This window comes from Mollisia scopiformis, assembly GCF_001500285.1.
Source record: "Mollisia scopiformis unplaced genomic scaffold LY89scaffold_10, whole genome shotgun sequence".
In the NCBI taxonomy this organism is placed as follows: domain Eukaryota; kingdom Fungi; phylum Ascomycota; class Leotiomycetes; order Helotiales; family Mollisiaceae; genus Mollisia; species Mollisia scopiformis.
In genome coordinates, this window is record NW_017263590.1 from 592,655 (window position 1) to 617,979 (window position 25,325).

Consider the following 25,325-nt stretch of genomic DNA (forward strand, 5'->3'; position numbering starts at 1 on the left):
ACTTTTTCGTCGCGAGCCTCTCAAGCAGGTATCGTGTTTATTATCAGCACGTGAATGAAGCCAGACTCTACACGTGACAGGGCTTTTTTTCCTTTTTGCTTTAATTCACAAATGGGTATCTTGGAAAGCTTTCAGAATAAGACAAGATCCACGGCTGTCTCTCCGTCCAGTGATGACGATCTTCGACAAGATCCAGTCTCTGACCTTAGCGTGCAAAATGTGACCTCTCTCCTTCAACACCTCAGTCCAGATCAACCATGTTACGCCCAGCTACCTCTGCAAGCTTCATATCCTCCTACCATTGGTAACGATAGTAAGTTATCTGCTGAGGTTCTTAAAAAGCTCATCATCCATGGCCTCTGGGTCTCAGTCTGAATCTATCACTATGTAACCGTCACCAGCGTCTGCTCGATCTGCAATCTGGTCCATCGGTGTCAACAGTAGGTTGGCATCAAGGGGCTGTTTCTTGTCGGCAGAGCTAGCTCGGGCATGACGTTCAGGTGTTTCCGCGTCATAGAGATATGACATCGGTGGTGTCATCATCAGACTGTCACGGTCACCAGTGTCTTTCTCAACGGCCTTGCCAGAGTCCATGGTTCTTGAAGGTGGACAAGTCGTTTTACTGAATCTTTTACTGACTTGCCGAGGGATATGGCGCTTTCTCTTTCTTGAAGCTGGTGTTGGGCTAGGAGGGCTTTTTTGAGGCCTAGAATTGCTAGGCTCCCCTGTCTGCACCTCTCCATTTGGATTTGATGCTGGGGCAGACGAAGGTGTTGCAATTGCCATTTCAGCTTCAGGTATATGTCTTTGACGGGGTCTTTCTGGCATCGATCCTGGAGCTATGCCCTTTCCCTTTTGACTTGGAGTAAAGAATGTCTTGAGACTCGGTGTCTGATTGAAGTTGGCTCTGCGGAGAATCCACAGCATCGTTTCAACTTCTCCTGTCTCCATGTGGAGGGTTGCTACATTCAGAGACGTTGCTTCACAGAGCTTAAACTCCGCTACCACTTTTTGAGGCAGTTGGCCCTTCTTTCTCTTCAAAATGTCGTTGCACTTAAGTTTCAAGTGATCGTGTTGACTTTCAGAACCTTCTTCGGTCGCAAGTAGAGATCGGACAACACGATAGGGCAAGACGTACTTTACCCACTGGTTCAAGGTCATCTGAAGCCTGTCTGTGAGAAATGAGAATAACGCGTCCTCGTTGTCGAAAGGTTCTCGAGCTTTTTGGAAGTTTAAGAATACCTCCCGGCTTGATACAATAGGCTTCAGATAATCCTGGACATGTTGCCGTCTTGGAAAATCTAGGGGGATCTCAGGGCTCTGCAGGTAATCAGAGAATTCGGTTTTCGCCCATTGTCTCAGCTCCTTCGATGATCCTGAAGCTGCGCATAATGACTTCGCCAGACCACGCTCTGCGGCTTCCAGTACGTCGTCAGGTGCAAGGTAGGATTGTTCGTCGGGATTCTTTGACATCCTGTTGAAGATGGCATTAAGCACAAACCCTTCTCTATCCATACCAGGATGCTCCCCAGCAAGCTTCTCCATATTGTATACCGTGAATTGTGCGTAGCTCTTGTTCCTCTTTTCACTTTCTGCGGTAGACGACTGGATTTTGAAAAATGATTTGATGAGGGTCCGACAACCAAGAGCAAGAGCATCTCCATCCTCGGACCAAACTGCATCAACGACTCTTTCCATCTCCATCTTGGCGCATTCCGCCTCTGCTGCATCTGGCGCCTCGTGCCAGGGAACTCCAATCTTTGTCAGAACATCTTTGAAAAGCTCAGATGGCGGATCACGGCCTGGATATAATTTTCGACTGTTACTCAACCGTTTCGTTCCATCGAAAACGAAGTGCAGTTGGAAACCTAGGCTTAGGATCTGCAGGGTAAAGAGTAAGATGTTTCGTTCGATGGGGTTGTCATCTGGACCGCTTCCTGACAAGAAACAGATGATTAGCATTGGAAGAAAGCTCTCTTGTTGTAGCTTGGAGAGGAACTCACTCTTTCTGATCTCCTGCACCGTAGCAGTTGTCAGATTGACATACCACCACGAGCTAGCATTGACTGCCAGCTTCGGAGCTCGCTTCTCTCTCTTGTGGATTTCAAACGCATAGTCCGCGATATCCACCAGTTCTCCTGGCAAGATGTCGAATAAACTGGACGCTCATTCAGCAGGCGCGCTTTTGGAAACAATAGACAAACGGTGCGTACCTTGGTCTCCTCTTCTCTCTTCTGAATGTCGACTGCATTGTGCCCGATAGCCACTACCTCTTTGGATAAGATCTCGGCTTTGAATAGACTGTATATGCAGAGTAAATAGCAAACATCCTTTCAAAACAAAACAATAGACTGCCCTCGTTACTTATGTGGTAGTCTGATAATGGTCCGATAGCATCTCAATCCGTAAATCTGGTGGTTGGGGCACGGCACAGCCTTGACAGCACAGCCTTGAGCCTAGCCTCCTGTGGGACGGCCCATGCCGCTGCTGACAACCCCGCACCGCCACTAAAACCTGCCCTGCCACTGCCCTTCAAATTTTCCCTACATCAACACCCAGCAGCGCCAGATACTGATATCCGCACTGGTACAATGTTCTCTGAGCATATTGCTAATGGACAGTCATCATTCCCTTATCCTTGTAAAGTAGTGAGAAGTCAAGACAAGACATACCTAGCGCATTCTATTGGTGTTATGTATGCGATGGTCAAGCTTCCATTATCTTGGACTCCTTTCAACATGGCATTGTCCGAGGCTACCTAGCCCAGTAAGGATTGTTTGTTGTTATTAGATTCGATATTCGCCTAGGTCACAAACGGAATCAGAAGATGAAATCTCCCTCGATCCGTAAGGTTACACTGCACAATAGTGGAACTCGCTTAGGTCCTGTACCCCTTTATTCACTTTCACTTTAGGCTCACCACCCACAACCTGCGATTTCAATCTGTTTTATTGCTCTAAGACCTCAATTGGGTAAAGTGTTTGTAATTAGTTTCTTTGTCGTCTAAACCATCTTTTCACTGCCACTGGGGTAAGACTATTCAAGTGTTGCCGAAACAGACGTTTCATGAGAAAATTTATGCTCGAAGCAGAATCATCAGCGATTTCGCTGTAATGCAGAAGATGTTATTGATACAAACCATACTACCTATCTAAGTCAAATAGCGGAAACTAAGGGGAAATAGGATCTAATTGTCACTAAAAAGAAATTCTCGGACAGCGCCTCTCAGCGCAATCGATTCTGGTATATCAACCTCCCAATTGAATCCATGCCACATACCCTCACCGACTAGTAATTCGGCCTTTGCCCCCGCTCCCCTCAACTTCCAATAGAACCTCACTGCGCTACTCAAGGAAATATCTCTTGTCCCAGAGGTGATGACAGTCGGCGGCCACGTAGCGTCGTAACTGGCAAACAACGGAGAGAAGAGCGGATCCTTGAAGTCAAACTCTGGATCCGCAGGTGCGTAATTCTGACGTACCATCGCTGACAATAAGGCAACAGGCATGATATCGCGATTTGCGTTAGAGACCATCGAGTCACCGGCACCAGTCAAGTCAACAGCAGGAGTGCAGAGGAACAGACGGGCTGGCATCGGCAGCTTGTCCTTGCGGGCGAGGAGCAGCGTGGTGATCATGAGAGTCGCGCCCGATGAGCTGCCCATGGCGTAGATATTCGCCGGATCATGGATCTCAACCAACTTGCGGTACACCGCAAAACACTCGTCGCGCGCAATGGGGTATCGCACCTCGGGCGAGAGCGAGTACTTGATCGAATAGACGCGGATGCCACATTCGCCGGCCATGATGAGGGCGGCGCGCTCACGCGGTGTGCCCATGACAAAGCCGCCTCCGAATATGTTGATTAAGATCTTGGATTCGTTGCTAGGCGCAATGACATGTGGTTCGATGACCATCACCGGTATGTCGGCGATGGTAGTCTCTGTTATGCTGAGGTTGTATCTCTTGATGTGCTCCTCCTCGAGAGCAGCCAGCTTCTGCCCAATAGTCAGTCGGAGGTTGGGAATGCGGCTTGGCGAGGCAATGAAGGGTGAGAGCAACCCAGGCAAAGGAGGATGTCGTATGTTTTCAAGATAGGCTGCTGCTTGGGAGCTGATAGCCGCCTTCTGGCCAGGAGTGATGATCACCATGGTAAAGTTTAATGAGAAATGATTGACCAAATTTGGTGAAGTCCTTATCCTCGACGCTGCGAAGTGATCCATTATATATATTGCAACAGTCTCTCAGTCGGTCAGAAGCTGGCCAAGGAGTGGCGAGACAAGGTCGGTAATTTGTTTCCTCGCATTCGTGCTATAGGACCAGATTGGACTTAGTGTAATGCTGCAAGGTGATGGCCATTCTAAGCCGAATTTGGCCTTATGATACGAACTTGCCATATTTGGCTCTATAGCACGAGCTCGCCGAGCATTCTAAGATTCTATTTTATCTTGTTAATCTCGGCATGACCTGGATCAGAGCGGACATATAGAGCAGTGGGAATAGGTTTTAACTGCCCCTACCTCCGGACCTTCCTCTGATTTAGTTTCATTTTCCCATGGATGCTCACCGTTGCATCTCAAGCATAAAACACAGCCGCTCCCTTCCCTATAACACCTCATCCCGACAGTAGCTAAAGCTATACCCATTCACAAGGGTATCTGCAAGCGCTGCAATCACAACAGCTGAATTACTGCCACCATGTCCAAGCAGCACGGATATGTGAGCGATTTGCTCATTGCGCCAGAGAGCACCGGCATGGAATATGATCGGTATGTGCGTCTGTTCTAAGGGCCTTGTTGCAATCTTCAGCTGACTTAAAGCTCCGCAATTTAGATTAGGGAACTCCGGCCTGAAAGTCTCCAAAATCATTCTGGGTGCCATGAGCTACGGCAGCAAAGACTGGGTGAAGTGGGTACTTGAAGAGGATGAGGCACTGCCTTTGTTAGAGCATGCGTACAAAGCCGGCATTAACACATGGGATACAGTATGTCAAAGAGACAGGTCCACCAGCTCGCTGCCTCGGCTGAGATTCTCACCCGACGAACGCATTTGCAGGCGGATCTCTATTCAAACGGCCGCAGCGAAGAGATTATTGCCAAAGCAATGGAAACGTACAAGATTCCGCGTGGGCATCTTGTTATCATGACCAAGTGCCGCTTTGGAACAAGCGAGAAAGGAGAGTCGCAGTTGTCTGTGTATGCAGCATCCGTCAACGATGGAAAAATGGTCAACCGGGTCGGACTATCGCGAAAACACATCTTTGCCGCCGTGCAAGCAAGCATGGAACGTCTTGGGACATATGTAGACGTCCTCCAGATCCAGCGTATGAACCCTGACGTGCCAAGAGAGGAGATTATGAAGGCACTGAACGACGTGGTGGAGAAAGGGTGGGTTCGCTACCTAGGCGCTAGTTCTGTATGATCCCCCAGAGTGCAACGTGAGTTCAATGAAATATGCTGATACAGAGTAGATGCCGACTTGGGAGTTCCAAGCTCTACAGAATGTAGCTGAGAAACATGGCTGGCACAAGTTTATCAGCATGCAGAACTACTACAACTTGCTCTACCGTGAAGAGGAGCGAGAGATGATTCCGTACTGCAATGCCACTGGCGTTGGTTTGATTCCTGTAAGCCCATACCCTCCCCTCTGGCGAGCGTCCTAACCGTCTCGTTTCCCATACTGATTGTCACTCTCACGTAGTGGTCTCCCAATGCTCGCGGGCTCCTAGCGCGCCCATGGGGATCTCCCAATACGTTGCGAGAGGAGCATGATGCCACCCTTGCCAGGCTATTCGACAAAGACAATAAAGTTGACGAAGCTATTGTCAAGGCGGTTGAAGAGGTAGCAAAGGCGAGAAGCCTCTCGATGGCGACAGTCGCAGCAGCCTGGTGCCTTCACAAAGGCGTGAATCCAATTGTAGGTTTGAATTCGAAGGAGCGCATTGATGAGATTGTCGGTGCAACAAAGGTGACCTTGACGAAAAAGGAGATCGACAAGTTGGAGGCGCCTTATGTCGCAAAGTCTGTGACCGGATTTTAGCTGGAATTTCAATTGTAGATGCATAGGTAGGATTGGGAACTGACCTTGTCATACACTTGAGATAGAAATATTACAATGTTCAACTACCTTCAACTTACGAAAACATTTTCATTTGGTCTCGGATCCAGTCCATATTGTTGAAACGATTTGCGCTTGGACGGGAAGAGTTTACTGTTGTAGGCTGAGAGAGCCATCCATTCAGGACTGTCCAAATAGCAAGATGTCCCAGACATCAGAGCTCCTGAAATCTGATTGCAAGACTGTCAGTAGCGTTACATGTGAAAGTCGAAGTATTGTATCATGCTTACAATGGGACCACGGCATGCAAGGAACATGTAATAATCAAATTCAGATTCGTGGAGGTGGGCACCTCGCACTTGCAGCAAAGCTCCCGTGCCACCTGCGTGTTTGATCCAAGATGTGTTTTCCATGCCTACAAAACTCTGGGGTGCATGGTCAACCCACACGTATATGAAAAATCTATAGGAGACATACCTCAAAAAGCCCAAGAAGCATCGTCGCGGCCACGATCTCCGAGGAGTATCTCGTGTCCGGCCGATTGAGTGCTTTTGAGAGACTAGTCAAAGCTTGAGAGTATGATTCTAAGCTATTAATCGTTGCGGCTTCCTGCATTGAAAGTCGGGCAAAATGTGCCAATGATAGGGCTCTCGCAGCAGAATCGAGAACCATGTTGTTTCCCAGTCGTTTTGGCACATACCAAAGCCAGCTACCGAGAATTGAGAGTTGCAACGTCATATGGTGGAGTGGGAAAAGCTCGCTAATGCAGCAAGACACAGTCTGGGCCAGTTCCAAACTTCCTGATTTGAATGAAGGAGGCTTAAGAGTACCACGTGTCTTTATGCAGGTTGGTTTGCCAGAAGAGGGTTGAGAGACTTTCCACCGAAGACGTAGAGCTTCGTCGACAAACTTCGTTTCACGTGAATAGCCAGGGCATTCGCGGCCTCCTTTGGTACATTGCAAACAGCTTGGCCGAGTCTCGTCACACTTGCATAACGATACCGATCAGCAAGTCCGCACACGAGCAGGTAAATGACGATTTTCACGGATGTGGGCAGACTCACCTTGACGCTTCGACTCCTGCAGAGCTGGCAACCTTTGCTCTTTGGAATTCCAACCATAGTGCCCCGAGGAAAAATAGTGCTTGTTAAGCAATGCTAGAAGCCTTCATCTTAACTGAGCATAGGTGGGAGGTCCTATATAAACCACATTAAGAATGTAGTAAGAATCGATAAACTATGACACTATAGAGTAATATTTTGGAAGAGATGCAAAGCGCGCAAACAAGCAAGCGAACTCGCATTTTGACTGAACGTCACCACGTGACCGACGGCCGACTACTGAAGGCATTTATGAGCGGAGCGGCCATAGACGGCGAGCGCAGTATCAAGTCCGTGCCCTGCATGCCAATACAAAAGTGTCTTGAATAGGTAATGTCAGGAACATGCTTGTTTCAAGAGTCACCCTGTAAGTGCAGCTCGTGGCATAGAGCCATATATGGCCTAGCGTGATGACATGCCTTTCATCTATGTGAGTCGAGCGGTGAAATCTGAAGCACTGAGAATTGATATTGATGTGTATTGTATGGAAACACGTTGACACTCCATACTGTAGTGCTTATATTACAGTGATAAGTTGATATGTCCAGCCCGGAACAGAAATTCCATGGAATTCTGCTCACCATCCGCTGCAGGCCAAATGTAAGCAAACGACTATGAGCGTCACATACAAGCTAGATGCCGAGTGGAGGATAAGTATGTCATATTCGTGCTAATTGAACGTCAGTGGACTGACAATAGAGGTGCTTATGACGGCAACTTACGTTCAGTAGCGACCAATAAAGTGCTAGTCCCCAGACATATATTTATTACTCTTTCACCAACACCTTCGTATACTCGTATACTCGTATACAATTGACATGGTGTCAAAATGGAGGGTGTTGGGGCACTTAGAGCTACTCGAAAGTAGCATATTAGCTTGTCAAGAACTAGCCTTCTATGCTGCACATTTTATTTGGTAGCATTATTTGCGATGGCTCGCATGTATGTATGACTGAGTTGAGTCTATAGCTATCTTCCGCTCCATGAACTCCTCGAAGTGTTGTCTATAGCATATGAACGTCACAAATCAAAAGATCCAGTTGCCTTCAATATCAGTATTGAGCAAACTGTCGAAGAATAACGTATCTGCTTCAGGTAAAGCCCAGTCATAGATGGACTGAGCATCTGGCAGAACTGGTGGAAACTGTGAGCTCTGGAAAGAGACCATGGGAGGATTTATCGAATTCTGGCTAGGTGATTCCGGTGGAAGGGAATAACTTCCCCAGGTCTGAGACATTAAATGTGGGCCAAGTGGTTGTTGCTGTTGCTGCTGCTGCTGTTTTTGCGGCCGCTGTGGTTGCTGCTGCGGAATAGATGGAGGCTTCGTTGTGGGATCAGGTGCACGTGAAGGTCGGACTATACTGATGGTTCCAAAATACGGTATAGTGAGTTTGAGGTTGCCCGTGTTAGTTCCTGAAGCATCATCAACTGCTAGAAGTGACTTGATCACATTCACGCTCTGAGTTGCGACAATATCTTTGCCTCTCTCCGCTAGCTCTTCCATAGACTCTAAGACCGTCTGCACTAAGGCTTTGTCGTTTTCTCTTTGTTGCCTCTCTGAATGACTTTCGGTGCCGCTGACGGGATCCAGAAGCCCAAGAAAAAGCGTTACACAAGCAGTCAGTGCGCCGAAATCGACGACCTTGCAGCAGAACGATTTACTTTCCGCTTTCCTCAAGGCTAAATACCTTGCCATCATCTCTCTCGAAGCTTTCAGGCAACTGAATTTGCTATAATCGAAGCGTCTCTCATTGGAAGCGCGAAGCATGAAGGGTAGATGCGTCAGCGCCTCGATTTGAAAGAACCATATTTGGGTCATGACGCGATCAAAAATCATTGCTGCCTGTTTAGAATGGTCGTTGGGGATGACATCTGGGATATCCCAATATTCAGGCGGGACGGATTTCGCGAGCTTTTCTAGAGCTTCATCAATTTCCTGCGTGTTGGCGTATGCGTTCGAATTCTCAGACTGGTTCCGCTCGATGATGCGACCTGATAAATTGCAGAGTTTCCTGAGAAAGAGCCGTTCTTTGTCGACGTCTGGATTTTCAAAGGTTTCTTCGGCACTGAAGCTCACGTCCTCTGATCCAGCCGGGAGGCCAAGCAGCAGAGCCTACGAAGTTGCGTAAGTACTGTGTCCGAGGTTCTATCATGGATGCTCCACATACCAAATACCTGTCAGCTTGAACTATTTGATACCACATATCTGGGCCACCTTTAATGCTGCACTCTCGCTTGTTGATGCCCATCAATTGTCCGATACTCAAAGCTCTCCTAAATGTCAACCAGGCACGTCGCGGATTTCCAGCATTAATGTGGAATATTCCTTGGAGGACCAAACATTCAAGTCCAATCACTGTGCTCACAAGCTCATCGTCCGAGGTGATGAGAGCCTGAACGACGTTGACGCATTTATCCATTCGCGCTTCGACGGTGGGATAGATGCGCAATTGTGAGGTATCAAACTGAGGGTCGAGTTGCTGCAAACAGACAGCGATGTAAAGCACAGCTCCGGCAATTCGTGTAGGATGTTCTTTCGCCACATCAGCAAGATTGAACACCGTGGCAGATATTGAATTCGAGTTCTGAGCTGTGAGTGCGTGGACAAGAAGCCAGGAACTGCTCGCTTCGCAGATCAAATTACATTCTCGTTGAGTTGGTAAAAGTTCCAAAAGAGCTTGTCGAATTCGTTCAAGTTTGGGTGTCCTAGTACAACAAGCTGTTTTGGTCAAGGATGATTGTGTTGCAGGGGTAGTGACTTGAGATTGCACAGCTGGCTCTCGACTTATCTGAAGAAGTTAGCCCTTGCGTCCTTTGAGAACATTAATCCTCACCATAGAACTGTCAAACAGATGCATGAATGGTGCCGTGTCCGTCTGCGTATTAGAGTTTGCCGTCCCTGAATACGGGGTGGGAACATCGTTATTGCTCAAAGAATCTGGTGTTAACATTTTTTGAGCTGTGTTCTCCTCCTCTTCGTATTGCTCAATCTTTGCAACTAGCTTCTCTAGAACCTGTTCAATTCGACCAAGTCTCTCGCCGACATTCGTTCCACTTGAGGGGTCTCTCTCCTCAGGATACTCCTGGCTAAGACAGGTTGTGCCTCGAGTTAGACATCCAGAACAGACAGGTACATCTTCCGTAGAAAGTTGGCATTTGACTTTGCGACGCTTGCCTGGACCCAATCAGTTGGTCTTCTTCTTGGGAAGCGCTCTTGGAGCTTACATTCCCAGCAACTCTTGGTTCCCTTCCTGACTCTTTTTCGAGGCGGTTCGCCATCCGCACTGCGAGAGCCGCTATTGTCGTCGCCGGCCTCAGCCATCGTGTGTCCCACAGACTTATACATTTGTCGAAGTTCTTGCAGCCTCGTCCGAGATCTTAATTATCAATCACAGGGTGATCGAGATAACAATGCTTTGTGGCCAAGATGCCAATTGATATCACAGGAATCACGAAGAAGTGTAACGGTCAAGGAGGCTCATGGGGTAGAATGCGCACGTAGTCAAGAGAAGATGTCAAGATCCGAAGGAATCTTGGACGTAAATTCGTGATTCTTTAGAGCAGGGGTTGGTCAGCATGTTGCAGCCTTGTGAACTTTCCTCCGGTTCCGCCGTTCCGGCGGCTTGAATACAGCTTCTTTATTGGTAGATAATCAGCAAGTGCTGACATGATATTGATGCCTTTCAATTCAGGTCGACTACCATGGCCGACATCCTCATCATCATGCACAATGCATGTGGCGCAGAGAATGTGGTATTGAACAAGACGACTTGTCATGTGGGCAGTTAGCAGAGTGTGACACTGTGTGAGAGAGTTCGAAGTTTTGTCACATTTGTCAGCATTACCTACTCTATTCACGTGCACGCATCTGGCAATCTCACCTTGGACTTGCACGACCTTACCCAGCTCTTGGTTTTCTCTATCCGTTACCCAATCAATTTGTTTATTCTGAAACTTACTCCTCTATCATCAATATCTGAGCTTCGATTTGAACAAAGTTGCCTGTCATGACAGTCCAAGGCGAACAAGCATCGGACATAACGAAGCGCCCACAACGAGCAAATGGACATCGACTGACTCGGAGACGTATTCCTCTATCTTGTACAGCATGTCGAGTTCGAAAGTAAGACTTTACTTCTATAATGCATTGAAAACTCCTTACCTAGGTACCTTATTCTGACAATCGGTCACGTGGTGCTGGTCAATCACGACCCTCGGGCTCTATCACTTATACTGAGCTAATTTCTTGCTTTTTTTCCTTGCAGATTGAAGTGCAACAGAGAGAAGCCGTGCCAGAACTGCATTGTTCGAGGCGATGCTACTGCTGCTTCATGTACGTATGCCGAAAAGGCCGAGAAGAAGTATGGCCAGGCTGGTATAAGGTCAGACGAGGATATGCGGAAAAGACTTAACCGTCTCGAAAACTCAATATTGACTATGATTTCGAATGATGCGGAGCATAGAGGTAGCCAAACGGATTCGGCAAATCATCCAAGTCCCGCGAATTCGACTGGTAGTCCCGGCCATACTGGTGCTCAACGCATATCATCTGACACTAGAAGTACACATTGGGACGCTATCCTGAACGATGTGAGTTCTCCGATACGTCTGTAATCCCGAAGCTGTCTCTGACACACGGATGTCTAGCTCGGAGCTATGAAGGAAGCTTGGATTGAAGAGAATGACAAGATAGAATTCACGAACGGTTTCGAAGAACCTGTTATTACCAAACCCCATCGGCCAGGTTTATTCTCAGGCTTGACTCAACCACCTGATAGAGCAACCATTCTAGCAACTTTGCCGATTAGAGAGGCAGCCGACAAGCTCGTGGTGCGATTCTTTGATTATTATAATCCAGCAATTCCATCACGATGTGAGCTATTCTTTAAATAATTTGCGAGTCTGACCACTAACCACTGTAGACGTTCTTCACAAGGCAACCTTCCTGAAGCAGGTAAATTATATTCATTTTTGCCATGTTCTCTCATTAACAATAATCAGTACAACCAGCATTGGGTTGATCCTTCGAAGACGAAAATCATTTGGATTGGCATGCTTTATTCAATGTACTGCATAGCCATGCAATCATGGATTCGGGGAGACGAAGTCCCCCCTGAATACGAAGGCACTGCGCCAGCCTTGGTTGAACTTTATCGTGTCCGGACAGTCCAATGTCTGATAGTTTCCGACATCACCAAACCTGTAAGTAAACTAAGCCCTTGTCCATCTCGGCCGCTGGCAAGGATCATATTAATCTGCCTAGGTCGAATTCATGATCGAGACAATGAACTTGTATTCTCAAATCGAGTACGCCGAAGAAAAAGATGGCAACATGGGCAGCTACGTGCTATCGGGAACCATGTTCCGACTCGCTTTACAACAAGGATATCATCGAGATCCGTCCCAGCATCCGAACCTTACAGTCTTTCAAGGTGAAATGAGGCGTCGTGTATGGTCAGCCGTCAGTCAACATGATCTGCTATTTTCGGTACATGTGAGTGTCTTGCTGTTTAATTTTTTTATTTCGATGCTCCCTTTGCCCAGATGTGTTACATCTCTTTGGAGACAAATTTAGAGCTCGAACAACAAGTCCACAATGTATCATCTGCATTTTATGGCTATACTGATTGCAGAGATTGATCTATCCTAACTGGAATTAGGTTGGCTTGCCCAAATCGATCAGATATGCTGAAGGCGACACACTCCCACCCCGAAATCTCCACGAGCATGAGTTATACGAAGACATGACGGAATTGCCACCTGCTCGACCGTTAACTGAGGACACGCAAGTCTCATATCAAGTCTTTAAATGGCACTTAATGCGCGCATACGGACGAGTTATCGAATTTGTGCATCTCCTTGAACCCCAACCCTATGAAGATGTACTGAAAATCGACATGGCGCTGCTAAATCTACGAGAAATGATACCGCCTCATCTGCTGCTAGGCACTCTGGAAGAGATGCAGAATGATGCTCCAGGACGGGTCATGGAGAAATACATCATTCAGCTGTTTTACAACAAAGCAGTATGTCTGCTGCACAGAAAGTATTGGGACGGTGTTCCAACTTCAACTGACAAGAATACGTGGTATTACTCGCGAAAGACTTCTGTTATGTCAGCACTTACTCTTCTGGAACACCAAGTCTCCATGCACCAAGCTTCAAAGCCAGGGGGATGTCTCGGGAAGTTCAAATGGTATAATTTCTCTATCACAAACAACGACTTTCTCCTCGCAGCCATGATCTTGTGCTTGGATTTGATGAGCATTCGAGGAACGGCCGGACGACCAGATGTACCAGAGTGTATCATCAACGAGATTGACAAGCTCAACGCTATCAAGAGGTCCCGAGATATCTGGCAGGAGATCATTGACGATTGCCCAGACGCTCGACGTGCAGTCAAGGTCCTGACAGGAGTCTTGGCAAAGTTGTCAACTAAGAAATGGGAGGATCTGATACCTAGTGCTAATAGTGATACGAACTCAACGCCTGCCGTTTCGGCATCAGCACAGAATCCAAATGTCGATTCTTTGCGTTATAGTCCTTACTTCACGGATCAGTTTGGACTTGGATGCTGTCTGCGGGATCAACCTGATACGGTTATGGGAGAATCGTTTATCGATACCATGAGCACGGACTTGTCAACAGCAGACTTCAACTGGGTACGTAACCATCATCCGAACTGTGAAGAAATCCAGCTGACAATTAGAGTAGGACATTTGGGATCAATTCATGGCCGGTCAAACTCAACCAGACCATGACTTCACAAACGATATTCAGCAACAGCAACAACAGGTACCGGAACCAAACACAGAAAAAAACGACAGTCCATATCTTAGCTACATCGGCCAAGAAGCAGTCCAAAACCCTACCAAAAGGCAACTCTTCTACATCGCTCCTCCAGCCTAGCCCGCAAACCCAAACTGGTCCAACAACGGCTGAAAAGCACCTCTCCAAGCCGACACACCCATGGCAGAAAACCCAGTCGCCAGCTCCTTATCCTTCCCCTCCTCCAATTGCTTAGTCGTAACATCCATATACTCCTTCAGCGGCATCGGAGGATGTCCCTTCCCGCCCTGCATCTTATTCTGCTCTTCCCTAAACTTGACATCTAGATCCGTAGCGACATACGGCGGCGCAACTTCAATCACATTGACATTCGTCCCAGTAAGCTGGGTGCGCAGCACAACCGTGAAATTGTGCACACCAGCCTTCGTCGCGTTATAGACCGGGAAGAATGGGAGCGGCATGTACGCCAATCCAGACGTAACAGTAATGAACGTCGTGGGCCTCTTCAAGCTCAAAAGATGCGGCACCACAGTCCTTGCAATAACCATCGGCGCAATCAGATTCGTCGTTACCTCACTCACAATCCCCTTTGTGCTGGTAGTCGACGGATCCTTGAACTGCCCCATCGTCATGATACCTGCGATGACGAACACGCTATCGAGGTCCGGGTATGTTTTGAACAGCTCGTTGAGTTTGGGTTCGATGGCGGGAATGTCTTCGACGTCCATTTGGAAGGTTTCGAGACCCTTGAGCTCGGATTTCAGGGCGTCGAGACGTTCGAGGCGGCGACCAGCGGCGATGACGCGCTTGCCTTTGCCGTGGAAGTAGCGGGCGAAGGCTTCGCCGATGCCAGAGGTGGCCCCGAGGAGAAGGATGGTGTCGATGTTGGCTGTCATTGTTGCTTGGGTGTCTTGGTGACTTGTTGAGCAGTTGGGTTTTTGGTTTTAGAATATTTCGAAGAATCGGTCAAAGGAAAGCTCTGAATGTGGTATGAATCTCTGAGTCTGAGGAGACCCTCCCTAAAGTCTTCTCTCGAGGCATACTTATACCTCTCCTGCCCATCTATCACCATCCCCAAACCCCGTTATCCCCTTCCCCTCTGCATCTTCTACAACAACAAACACCCAAACAACGGACTTTACTGCATTCCAAGAACGAAGTTTGCAGTCTTTAAGAACGTGTCGTGTTAGGAATCTCGACGGTGATGTTGATCTCTTCTCGAGCGCGGAGTTTACAGCCGTATCGCGTATTCGCTAGCTGAGCCAATGAGATGGTGTGTTGGGCCTTAAAGCCACGGAGCGGAGGGAGGGATGCTTTGTCAGTCTTGTTTTGTGGATCTTGATTGATGTTCTGTTGCTGGTTTTGTGGAGGTGGAGTTGTTGATGAGTTTAAAGCTTGGTTAGTAAATCATGTTGGCTCCGTGGTGTTAAGGGGTAGGTGTTCTAGGTGACGGTCCAAATCCGAATAACCACAACCATCTCCTCCTTACTTACCTGCATAAATCCACATAAACCCACCACCTCCATCACCCAACTCGCCCCTCAAACCATCCATCCATCCATCCTCTCACCTTCACCCTCGTCTCCCCTCGCCTTCCCTCGCTTACCCAATACCTCCCCCCAATCAGCGAAAATAGAACCAAAAAAAAAAAAGATTCAAAGACTCTACATACCAAAACGACAAAACATTACCAACCCACCATGCCGAGACGGGACACGGATAGATTGCTTATTTAGTACAAGGGCGAAAACCAATTGTTTATCCTTAGCGGCCTCTTTTCGGAGGTACTCCTACTCCGGCTGTTAAGTCGCTCTTCGGGCCGGATTGCTGTCTCTTAAATCCATTTGTGCCGTCGCGACTTGCTAATTTCTTGGGGGGTGGGGAAATGATTATTGGGGGGCTATAAGGTGTGGGTGGGTGAAGGGAGGTTTAAGGGTGCATGTGAGGTAAAGGGACTTGAGCGACGGGATGGAGGGAGGTGGATGTTTTGATTTTGAGGGATAGGAAAACGAAGTACCGTTTGAAGGGAAACGTGGTTATAAGCTGTTCAGATGTAGAGGAGTTACTTCTTTCCTCGATTTAAGATCGTGAACTTCCACGAAAGGTGGATAGCGGATGCACGGGGCTCTACCTCGATTTGGGTACGACCAAGGTTGATTCACTCTCTGCTGCTATACTAACTGTGTGATGACTGTACCGAGAATGACTTAAAGTCCCGAATTAATAAGGTAGTGAGCTCGGAACAGAACACATTGGTATTTCCAATCATCGTCATTTGCGTAGTGAGTCTATCAACTTCTTCCCTCATCCACTCCTTTCCAACATCCCCACAATACCTCCTCATCCTCACATACTATGAACCTTCGAATTCCTGGTCCACTTCCTAAACGTCTTGCCAAAGAACCAGAAAATAATCCCCGTCAAGCACCACAAGGTAATCAAACTCATGTTCGTCATGATCGGCGGGATATACCCGCTCTTGATGATCCACGGCGTGATGAACTTGCTGAAGCCGTAACCCCAGACATTCTTATTAACCGTGATCGCCACGAAGATCGAGCCAGCGACCGGTTTGTAGGAATCGATGCTGTAGGTCGAAGATATGGACGGCAGAGCCGCGACTTGGATACCGGCACATGCATAGCCGATAATCACGATGACCTTTTTACATGATCAGTTGCTGCTCGCTAAGATGAAAAAAGGGGAGGAGAGGGACAGACCTTCCAATCCCATTGATGCTCATATCCTACCGCAACCACGACGTTCCCGATAATCATGAGTATCACGTACGGAATCATAGCCACCAATCTCATCTCCGGCTCTCGAATCCCCTTATTCCTCTTCGTCAACCTCGCCGCAATCGCATCACTCAGGGGACCCGCAGTAAACAACCCAATCATGGCCCCAATCAAGATAGCAAAATTAAAGAACCCAATCGTCGTTGAATTATAATTATAAGGCGGGTTAGCAAAAACCTGACTCTGCGTCAAGTTCAGCGTCAAGAACGAGGACGCGGACCAGGACACCACGAAGGCGGAGAAGTCGACGATGGGGAAGAAGAGCAGTTTCCAGGGCAGGAGGAGCTCCATCAGGAAGTTGCCTTCGTAGGGTTGGAAGAGCTTCCATTGCTGCTTGGAGGGCGTGCCCCGGCCTAGCCAGGGATCGTCGTGCGTGTGGACGTGCGTGAGTCCGTTGTTTCCTGCGCCGTTGGACTTTGATTGGATAGGGGCGGTCTTTTCGGGGTCTGCGTGGTCGGTGGCCGCGGTAGAGATTGGATGTTGGGTAGTTTCGACTTCTTCTGTCGAGCCTTTTAGTGGTGGAGAACCTGATACGAGGCTATTTTGTGGCATGAAGGAGCGGTTGAATTTCGTTTCCGGAAAGAGGAAGATGCAGCAGATGGTTGTGAAACCCAGAAGCGCAGTATTGAACCACCAGAAATTGCGCCATCCGACGTTTTGTGCCATTGGACCTGAGATGATCGGACCGACCTGTGTTTGTCAGATGTTGCTCTGCGGCTGAAATAGGGGTAGGGTGTTACCATAAGCGAGCCAAAGTAGAATGCGAAGTACAGAGTTTGGTACTTCCCACGATCGTGAAGAAAGATGATATCGGCAATGATGGTAGGCTGAGCAGTTTCAGCTGGTCCTGCACCGATTCCATTCAGGCTATGATGTCGTGTTAGCTGGGTTGTATTTTCCGATCTGGTGGTACATACACGCAAGCTCCCATGAAACTGTTGTACGAATTTGCTTTGGCTCGCCAAATACTGCTACCGAAGCAGATCAGAGTCGAGGCAATCAGGACTGGTCGTCTTCCGAAACAAGTTTGTAAAGGCACCCAAATGAAATTGCTGAAGCCGAGCACGAGAATGGCAACACCAGTGAACTGAACCACGTCTGTCAAATTCGAATCGAATGCTTCGATGTAGTCACCAAACATAGGGGCCTGTTCATTCTTAGCACATGTCTGGTCTTAGGAATTTTTGGGATACGAACAAGAGCCAAAGGACCAAAGCCTTGCGAGAAGGAAACGAGAGTTGCGCAGATCATAGCAGATGCTTTCCACCAGGGACTCCAATTCAGCGGGTCATGTTGGTCGTCACTGGGCTGCGGGACCAAAACCGAATGCTGTCCAGCAGCCGCCTTCACGAAGTGGTGTGTGCCAACATCTGTCATGATCTCCGTTCCTGGGTAAATCTCCGTGTGTAGCTCCTGCTCGAGCTCTCGAAGAGCCTAGTGAAAAGAATGGTCAGCATCGATCCTGTCTGAAATGGAAAAACATATGGATAGGGTTTCATACTCTTGCATCCAGGTTTTGATCCATCTTGGCTGTAGTCAAAGTCGAGTCTTGGGATCAGAGTTGTTCCTTCGACAATCAAATAGTCAAGAGAGTGAAGGTGACCCAGCTTTATGGTTCGGAACCGGAGGACGATCTCAGTATTTAACCCAAGTTACTCACACCCACCCGAAGTGGCCCAGAGCCATGTGTAACCCATGTCCCCGACGGTGCTGAATCCTGCGGACCTAGCCTAGCCTCCAACCCCAGAACCTGCGTGAAGTCTGATAAGCACTTACTCGTGGCTGGGCGCGGGAACGCTGCACGGCATTTTCCTCATTGGTCTTTTGCGGCTATCTGTTCTCGGAGAGACGTGCTAGCCTGTCATTTGCACGCAGCCACGATTGTTCCCCCTGTCGATATGAGATCCATGTTGGTGAGATGGGACAGACTTAGTTAGCTAGATGCGTATTTAATCATTTAATCATTTAAGTGGACGGGGCTGAACCTGAGCTTTAGGTTAACCCCTGACGTTGCATCGGTCCCCGCGCTTTTCGCTTGGTGGAGCTTGGGGTAAGGTTACGGGGAAAAGCCATGGAGATTTGACGCGAGACAGCGCTGTCCTTGTCGATGAATTGAAAGCTGAGAACGCTTGACAGCTGTTTGACAAGCCACGGACGGCCTAGAAGAGGTCTACCTTTGGTAATGTTTCGAAACTTGACTAAATTGGTAGTAATTTGATGCAGACCGGGGGGTTTTCCGGGGGAGGAGTTTACCCCGCACGAAGAAGTCTAGGCTCCAGGAACTTCTAGATCTCGAAGACAATGCGACTACGATGGAAAAGTGAAAGGCGAACAATGCGACGATGACGAGATTGAGGCTCCGTGACATGCATTACATTGCTCGTGCGACGCATGCAAGGCCCCAGGAGAATTTTTGGCGTGGAACTACAGCATGCCAATGCAGGACTCCGAGAAGTTCGAGAAGTTCGAGAAGCGCGAGAAGTTGTGAACATGTACTTGCAACACAATCAGCGAAATGCCGAGACTATCTGCCGAGGAATACAATCTAACTTTCTCAGCTTCCAGCAGAGACTTTCTGAAAGCCAACATAACATATGTCACTTTGGTCGGACTTGTGGCTGGATTTGGCACAAGATATGCATCACGTTCATGTTGGAAGTCAAGGCGGGGTTGTGGTTAACCAAGGGAGCGGATAATCTTTCTTGCGCCCTATTGCACTCTCCATGCAACCATTGGCTATAGAGTAAAGCGACTAGGGGTTTCGAGTTGCACCAGTTGCTCGTGTGCTCCAATATTCCAAAGGCTTGAGACATTTTAGTTGGAAAACATCAAGCACGAGCGCAATGCTTGGAAGGCGTACTGACTGGTTCGAGAAAGCATGCTTCTGAAGTTTTGTTGCAAATGAGGATATTGGTCTCAGGGTTGGAAGGCAAGTGCACTCCACCACTTGCTATAAGCAGAGAGCCGACTGTAGGACACGCAAAGCAGACAAGCCCAGCCTCAGGCATGAGAAAAATTACACATCAAGAGGTATGAACAGTTGTGCAAGCATCACCGTTGTAGGAGGAACGCAGCATGTAATTATCTCCAACATGAGGAAAATATGAAGCAGCTTGATTTTCTTTCATGGATGCCTAGATCTTGGGTCTGAGCTTGAAAGGCACGAAGCTGTAGAAATAACACAAGAAGTCACAGAGAAATCCGAAAGAACGCAGTCCATCCTGGAAACATCACAAGGACTTTAAAATGTACAAAGCAGGTAGTTTCATTATCGTAGCAATTGCAAACCGTACAATGCAAGCAGGTCATATAAACAAGGTATGTATCCATAACTCCATAGTCCAACAAACGATCCACGTCTATGCCATTGTTGCCGTAGCTGCTCTATTCGAACGCTCCAAGTTCCTTGACACTCCTCCCTTCTTACCACCACCAGGTCGAGCCAGCGTGTACTTGGCAAACGCACGCGCAAGGGCCTTCTTGCAGCTGATTTTCTGACTGCCAACAAACGAGTCGATTGTAACAGCAATGGCACGATCAACATCTTGAGCGGAAACATATTCAGAAAGGCGCATTCGACAGAATGCCTCACTGATACGCATAATGGCTTCGAGATGACGAATCTAATTGTGTTAGTTGGGTATGTGAGGCTCAGAGCAAAGACTTACAGTGATCGGGTAGGCACCAGTAGCTAACGACTCTCTTCTCATATCAGCGAAGAGTTTTGACACCTTCTCTTCGTCGATGTTGTAGAGCTTAGGGCTGCAACGCTCTCGTCCATACATGATATACTTTCGAAGTAGCTCTTGTGGAATTTCACCTTCCTTCTTTTGCTCGGCTGCTGCTTCCTGATCAACATCCATTGTATTTTGAGTTTCGCCTGCCTGAGATGGATGAGAACGGCCATGTGAGCCGACAACAAATCGAGCAAGGCGCTCATCTTCGGTAGGGTCGACAGTATCTCGAACAACACAGAGGATATCGAAACGTGAGAGAATAGGTTCTGTAAGCTCCACGTTCTGAGAGAAAGGAATGGTAGAGTTGTATCGACCTCCGATAGGATTGGCCGCGGCAATGATACCACAACGCGCCTGAAGAGTGGTGACGATACCAGCTTTTGAAATGGAGATGGTTTGTTGTTCCATAGCTTCGTGGATGGAGGTTCGATCCTGGTCGTTCATCTTGTCGAACTCGTCGATAAGGCATGTTCCCCGGTCTGCTAGCACCAAAGCACCACCCTCCAGAGTCCACTCGCTGGTCAACGGATCTTTACGGACACTTGCAGTCAAACCAACAGCACTAGCACCTTGACCAGTGGCAAAGACAGCACGATGAGCAGTCTTTTCAACATACTTTAAGACTTGTGACTTGGCAGTTCCAGGGTCTCCAAGAAGAAGTACGTTGATATCACCACGAATGTGATGCTTGCCTTGTCTGTCCTTTGCTACACCACCAAAAAGCGATAGTGCAACAGCAGTTTTGATATCAGTGTGTCCGTAGATACTAGGAGCCATAGAATTGATGATCTTATCAACAATCTGAGGGTCGCGAGACAAACTTCTGATTTGTTGTTCGTCTTCTTCGGTGAGTCTGAAGCCTGCAAGCTGGTCATGAGCTTTGACCACGTTGTTGGCTTCGAGAATTGTGGCGAAGACTGGGAAACCATTCTTGTTATTGAGCTGAGCATCGTAGTTGTTGCGGTAAACACCAGTGACCTCGATCTCCTCTCCAGGCTTAGCTCTATCAATAAGATCCCAAAGGAGGATGACCTCGCGATGGCGGGGAAGGCGACCAGCGGGAACTGTGCCAGGTGATTCTTGTAGGGTGAGCTTCTGATAGTTGCGGTAAACTGTTTTCTCTGAATTGAGATTGAACGGGCCACGGGACTGGCAATTCTGGCAATAAGAGATCTTCACCTCAACATTCGATTCTTGTTGGAAAGGACCAAGTCTAGTACCGCACTTGTTGCAGTCAAACATGACATATTTCAGTTGGGGAAAGACACCACTTCGTCGGGTCACAACACCACTTACTCGAACCAAGCAGTTCAAGTGAGTTTGACGCAACTGACGAAGAGTGTAGTGGACAGGCAAGTCGGAAATACGAACGTGAATCTCCGAGTGGATCCGCTCGTAATCAGGGTAATGCAGAAGGGTGACTTCCATAGCAACTTCGTCGAAAAGCTTGAGGATCTCTCCAGGAGCATTCGCCAAGAAATAGGCAAGAATAGCCTTGGACGAGGAGAGATGGTCATATGAGACTTCCAGAGACTCTGCGTTGACTTCTCCAAGTGTTCGAATGCGACTTCCGTACACCGAGACACCATTTTCGTCGGTATATTCAGTCAAGAAAGCCTTAAATTCTCGTTTGATGGTTCTCTGGACTGCTTGTTGAGATACCCATTCGACCAAACTAGATGCTTTGATATCATTTAAGGTCTCAAGAGATAGTTCCTCTTCCATGATGTCGTCTTGCATGTCCTCATCCTCGTCCTCATCATAGTGATGGCGACGTCTTCGAGGTTGTGCGGTGAGATCAAGGTCTCCTTCATCATCTTCATCTTGAAGGAAGGCTGCAGGCATTCTTCGTTGGCGAGCCAGCTCACGATCTCGGCGATTCAGGCGGGCTTCGAGTTTGCGTCGTTCTGCGACATCGAGATCACCATAGTCGCCCTCATCATCGATGTCTCTGTCATCGTATCTGTCGTCCTCGCGAGACTTGTAATCGCGTTCAAAGTTGTTTGCGAAGAGGTCGATTCCATCTTCATCTTCAGCCATCTCGTCTGCGTCGTCAATGTCGAGTTCGACATCTTCCTCCACGTCGTCGTCGTCGTCTCCTCCATGCTGCATAGGGTACATAGGAGGTGAAGAACCAATGTCTCCAGCAGGAGAAGATGCAGCAAGTCCTGTCGCGTCATCTTCAGGTTCTCTGGAGCGTTTGCGACCAGTTCTACCGCCGGTCAGACCGCGATTGGCAGAAGACATATTGGGTCGTAAAGGAGAACTTCTTGCAATCAGCAGTTGTCAATAAATAGGGGTTGGCGGTTTCAAAAAGCAGAGGGAAAGTATTTATGGGCATACCTCATATCTTCAAAATAATTCTGAATTTGCTGTCGTGCTTGAGTGGAATTGAAGCTGAGGATACGAGAGAGAGAGGAATTGATGGAAGCGCTGATGTCGACTGGAAAGGAGGGGAGTAAAATCATGCCCTGTGCAAAGAGCGCGTAAAGTGGAAACCGCGACGTGATTACGCTAATCCTAAATTGGCGGACGCGTTAAGTGGTTTCTCGCTTTAGCAGCCTCGACAGCCGAGCTCGAGGCTGAATATCACATCGCGTCCAGTCCATTCTACAAACACTCACATCACGAAGGACTTTCCACAACACATCCAGCATCTCACTCGAACAGTATGGATCCGCCACCAGTGCCAGGCTCGAGTTTCAGCGAGCTCCCAAGCAGTCAAACAAGTATTCCATCCCGAAGCCAGAGCTTCTCCCAGAAGTCCGACGACTCTCAAACAGCAGCTGAGTATGTTTGCTCTAGATGCCTACATTCCGTGTAATCGCGTATAAATCTTGAAAATGATGCTGAATAAGTTCCCTCAGATTCATCGATAGCCAGCTGCAACTTGAGGCAGACGCGCGAGAAGCTCTACCATATGTGAGGCGATAGCCATCTTTACCCTCCACAGTTGCTTACTGTATATCCAGAAATTCGAGAATTGCACAAAGACTATAGGCAAACTCCGACAAGTTCTATTTTCTTGCCTGACATGCAATCCACCACCCTCGAATCCTTCCGACCCGTACACTCCCGCTGGCGTTTGTTATTCTTGCTCCATTCAATGTCACGGCGAACACACTTTGGTTGAGCTCTTCAACAAAAGAAACTTTGTTTGCGATTGTGGAACGACGCGTCTGCCTGCCACCTCACCATGCGCAATCCGGTTGAACCCTGAAACGAATACAAAGGGTGGCGTTCATTCTGAAGAGCCAGCGCCTGACAATAAATACAACCACAATTTTAGAAACTCTTTCTGTGGTTGTGAATGCGACTACGATCCTCACCAGCAGAAGGGTACTATGTTCCAATGTTTAGGGCTTGGGACTGCTGAGACCGGAGGATGTGGCGAAGATTGGTGGCATCCAGGCTGCGTCGTTGGATTGGGTCCAGATTGGTTCGAGACGGCCAGCCAAAAGAATGATGTGAAGAAGACACAGCATACTGGTTTATTGACATCTATTACGGAGGTCGCAGAGAACGTGGTTGATGAAGCAAATGCAGAGGCAGCACCAGAAGTAATGGAGGAAGACGAAGATGACAATCCACCTCTTCCACCTGGCTTTCCACACGAAGACGACTTCGAAGGCTTCATCTGCTATAAGTGTGTAGATGCAAATCCTTGGATCAAGCGATACGGTGGTGGCCCTGGGTTTCTAGCACCAGTCTTCAAACGAAGTGCAGCCCCTTCTCCGGAAAGAGGACTTCTTGCAATGACCCAAGAAGTGATCGCATCACATCTAGCACCACCCAAGAAGCGCAAAGCTGAGGATGACGAAGAGTCTGTTGCGTCCGACAGATCAAAGAGAGTCAAGAGCGATCTGCCAACTGAGGCTTCAGCACCAGAACCAGCAAATGCCACAACAGCACTTCCAACAAAGACTCTACTAGTGACGAAGGCCGCAGAGAATGCTGCCTGCAAGCTTGAAACTCTACCACCTACCCCAGAAGGACAAATGTCTCTCTTCTTCAAGGCAGATTTCCGAGATCACCTCTGCAAATGCCCAGATTGTTTCCCTCTCTTGAAACCCCACGATCAACTTATCGAGGAAGAGATCAACTACGAGCCTACTTTATCAGGCAGTGAGGAAGAAGCCGGCGGCAGCACAGTCGGAAGTGGTAGTATCTACGAACGGGGTGAGAGTGCATTGAAGAATGTCGATCGTGTTAGAGCAATTGAGGGCGTCATGGCATTCCAGCAATTGAAGGACAAACTGAAGCCTTTGTTTCAGCAGTTCGCAGGAACGGGCAAAGCCATCAGTGCGGAAGATATCAAGGCTCATTTCGCGAAGATGAGAGGTGATGATGAAGCTATCAAGGCGGCAGGCGAGGATGCTAAGACTTCGAAGAAAGACGAAGATCAACGAAGGGAGCAAGGAGGGTACTGAGAGCTTCCTTTTTCCCTCCTTCAAATAACGGCTGTATTTGATGTAAAGTAAAAACATGATGACACGGCACACTACTACCAAGCCGGCGTGCTTGAGATTTGTCGAAAATACTCAATCTTTCTCAAGAGCATCCTGTATTGTGAGACCCAACTAATAAACACAACTATGTATATACAAGTATATCTGCAAACCTAGTCGAACTTATGTTCAATGTCTGTCCTCAAAGGGCCAAGTCTCCAAGACGTTGTATTAGCAAGTACAAGTCATCGTCAAACAAGTACCTAGGACATTCGCTCCAGGTGGAGAGGAGCGGAAGCTACTGAGCCAGAGCGGAATCATAGAAGCAGCCTCTATGTCAAAGGAAAGAGCGAACAATCTCCCGAGGCGAATTCTTCTCGCTTGGCCCAGTGGGAAA

General features: G+C 48.1%; 11 protein-coding genes across 11 annotated transcripts; 3 read left to right on the top strand and 8 right to left on the bottom strand.

The window, feature by feature from the left end:
* Positions 1 to 19: 19 nt before the first annotated feature.
* LY89DRAFT_36973 (PIN domain-like protein) lies at positions 20 to 2,437 on the bottom strand. Its single transcript, XM_018207053.1, has 3 exons — positions 2,214 to 2,437; positions 2,004 to 2,158; positions 20 to 1,937 (listed from the first exon to the last, which is right to left on the bottom strand). The coding sequence occupies exons 1-3, from the start codon at positions 2,249 to 2,251 to the stop codon at positions 367 to 369; spliced, it is 1,764 nt and encodes a 587-aa protein (XP_018072427.1). The 5' UTR covers positions 2,252 to 2,437; the 3' UTR covers positions 20 to 366.
* Positions 2,438 to 2,785: 348 nt separating this feature from the next.
* On the bottom strand, positions 2,786 to 4,169 carry LY89DRAFT_684012 (uncharacterized protein). The gene has a single exon (XM_018214798.1). The coding sequence runs from the start codon at positions 4,148 to 4,150 to the stop codon at positions 3,188 to 3,190; it is 963 nt and encodes a 320-aa protein (XP_018072428.1). The 5' UTR covers positions 4,151 to 4,169; the 3' UTR covers positions 2,786 to 3,187.
* A 528-nt stretch (positions 4,170 to 4,697) lies between these two features.
* On the top strand, positions 4,698 to 6,038 carry LY89DRAFT_732768 (Aldo/keto reductase; the record flags this gene model as incomplete). Its single annotated transcript, XM_018219729.1, has 5 exons — positions 4,698 to 4,768; positions 4,833 to 4,983; positions 5,055 to 5,414; positions 5,470 to 5,625; positions 5,700 to 6,038. 5 exons carry the CDS (start codon positions 4,698 to 4,700, stop codon positions 6,036 to 6,038), a joined length of 1,077 nt encoding a protein of 358 aa, XP_018072429.1.
* Positions 5,744 to 7,377, bottom strand: LY89DRAFT_36969 (uncharacterized protein). Its single transcript, XM_018207052.1, has 5 exons — positions 7,121 to 7,377; positions 6,534 to 7,043; positions 6,347 to 6,481; positions 6,083 to 6,286; positions 5,744 to 6,021 (listed from the first exon to the last, which is right to left on the bottom strand). The coding sequence occupies exons 1-4, from the start codon at positions 7,175 to 7,177 to the stop codon at positions 6,128 to 6,130; spliced, it is 861 nt and encodes a 286-aa protein (XP_018072430.1). The 5' UTR covers positions 7,178 to 7,377; the 3' UTR covers positions 5,744 to 6,021; positions 6,083 to 6,127.
* Positions 7,378 to 8,183: 806 nt separating this feature from the next.
* On the bottom strand, positions 8,184 to 9,576 carry LY89DRAFT_696498 (uncharacterized protein; the record flags this gene model as incomplete). Its single annotated transcript, XM_018216842.1, has 2 exons — positions 8,184 to 9,269; positions 9,325 to 9,576. The coding sequence occupies 2 exons, from the start codon at positions 9,574 to 9,576 to the stop codon at positions 8,184 to 8,186; spliced, it is 1,338 nt and encodes a 445-aa protein (XP_018072431.1).
* A 378-nt stretch (positions 9,577 to 9,954) lies between these two features.
* Positions 9,955 to 10,478, bottom strand: LY89DRAFT_583698 (uncharacterized protein; the record flags this gene model as incomplete). Its single annotated transcript, XM_018209228.1, has 2 exons — positions 9,955 to 10,331; positions 10,382 to 10,478. 2 exons carry the CDS (start codon positions 10,476 to 10,478, stop codon positions 9,955 to 9,957), a joined length of 474 nt encoding a protein of 157 aa, XP_018072432.1.
* Positions 10,479 to 10,869: 391 nt separating this feature from the next.
* LY89DRAFT_781173 (uncharacterized protein) lies at positions 10,870 to 13,995 on the top strand (the record flags this gene model as incomplete). The annotated part of the gene is made up of 9 exons (XM_018222456.1): positions 10,870 to 11,279; positions 11,422 to 11,746; positions 11,804 to 12,029; positions 12,079 to 12,110; positions 12,158 to 12,358; positions 12,420 to 12,650; positions 12,817 to 13,818; positions 13,871 to 13,951; positions 13,984 to 13,995. Exons 1-9 carry the CDS (start codon positions 11,164 to 11,166, stop codon positions 13,993 to 13,995), a joined length of 2,226 nt encoding a protein of 741 aa, XP_018072433.1. The 5' UTR covers positions 10,870 to 11,163.
* A 66-nt stretch (positions 13,996 to 14,061) lies between these two features.
* On the bottom strand, positions 14,062 to 14,841 carry LY89DRAFT_583572 (NAD(P)-binding protein; the record flags this gene model as incomplete). The annotated part of the gene is made up of 1 exon (XM_018209221.1): positions 14,062 to 14,841. The coding sequence occupies one exon, from the start codon at positions 14,839 to 14,841 to the stop codon at positions 14,062 to 14,064; it is 780 nt and encodes a 259-aa protein (XP_018072434.1).
* Positions 14,842 to 16,291: 1,450 nt separating this feature from the next.
* Positions 16,292 to 18,268, bottom strand: LY89DRAFT_696500 (MFS general substrate transporter; the record flags this gene model as incomplete). Its single annotated transcript, XM_018216843.1, has 6 exons — positions 16,292 to 16,606; positions 16,666 to 17,433; positions 17,484 to 17,610; positions 17,661 to 17,890; positions 17,941 to 18,177; positions 18,245 to 18,268. 6 exons carry the CDS (start codon positions 18,266 to 18,268, stop codon positions 16,292 to 16,294), a joined length of 1,701 nt encoding a protein of 566 aa, XP_018072435.1.
* A 1,714-nt stretch (positions 18,269 to 19,982) lies between these two features.
* Positions 19,983 to 22,926, bottom strand: LY89DRAFT_614558 (MCM-domain-containing protein). The gene is made up of 3 exons (XM_018210688.1): positions 22,824 to 22,926; positions 20,412 to 22,746; positions 19,983 to 20,366 (listed from the first exon to the last, which is right to left on the bottom strand). The coding sequence occupies exons 1-3, from the start codon at positions 22,826 to 22,828 to the stop codon at positions 20,103 to 20,105; spliced, it is 2,604 nt and encodes an 867-aa protein (XP_018072436.1). The 5' UTR covers positions 22,829 to 22,926; the 3' UTR covers positions 19,983 to 20,102.
* Positions 22,927 to 23,083: 157 nt separating this feature from the next.
* LY89DRAFT_781176 (metaphase-anaphase transition protein-like protein mlo2) lies at positions 23,084 to 25,021 on the top strand. The gene is made up of 3 exons (XM_018222457.1): positions 23,084 to 23,270; positions 23,348 to 23,402; positions 23,453 to 25,021. Exons 1-3 carry the CDS (start codon positions 23,152 to 23,154, stop codon positions 24,908 to 24,910), a joined length of 1,632 nt encoding a protein of 543 aa, XP_018072437.1. The 5' UTR covers positions 23,084 to 23,151; the 3' UTR covers positions 24,911 to 25,021.
* The last annotated feature ends 304 nt before the right edge of the window (positions 25,022 to 25,325 follow it).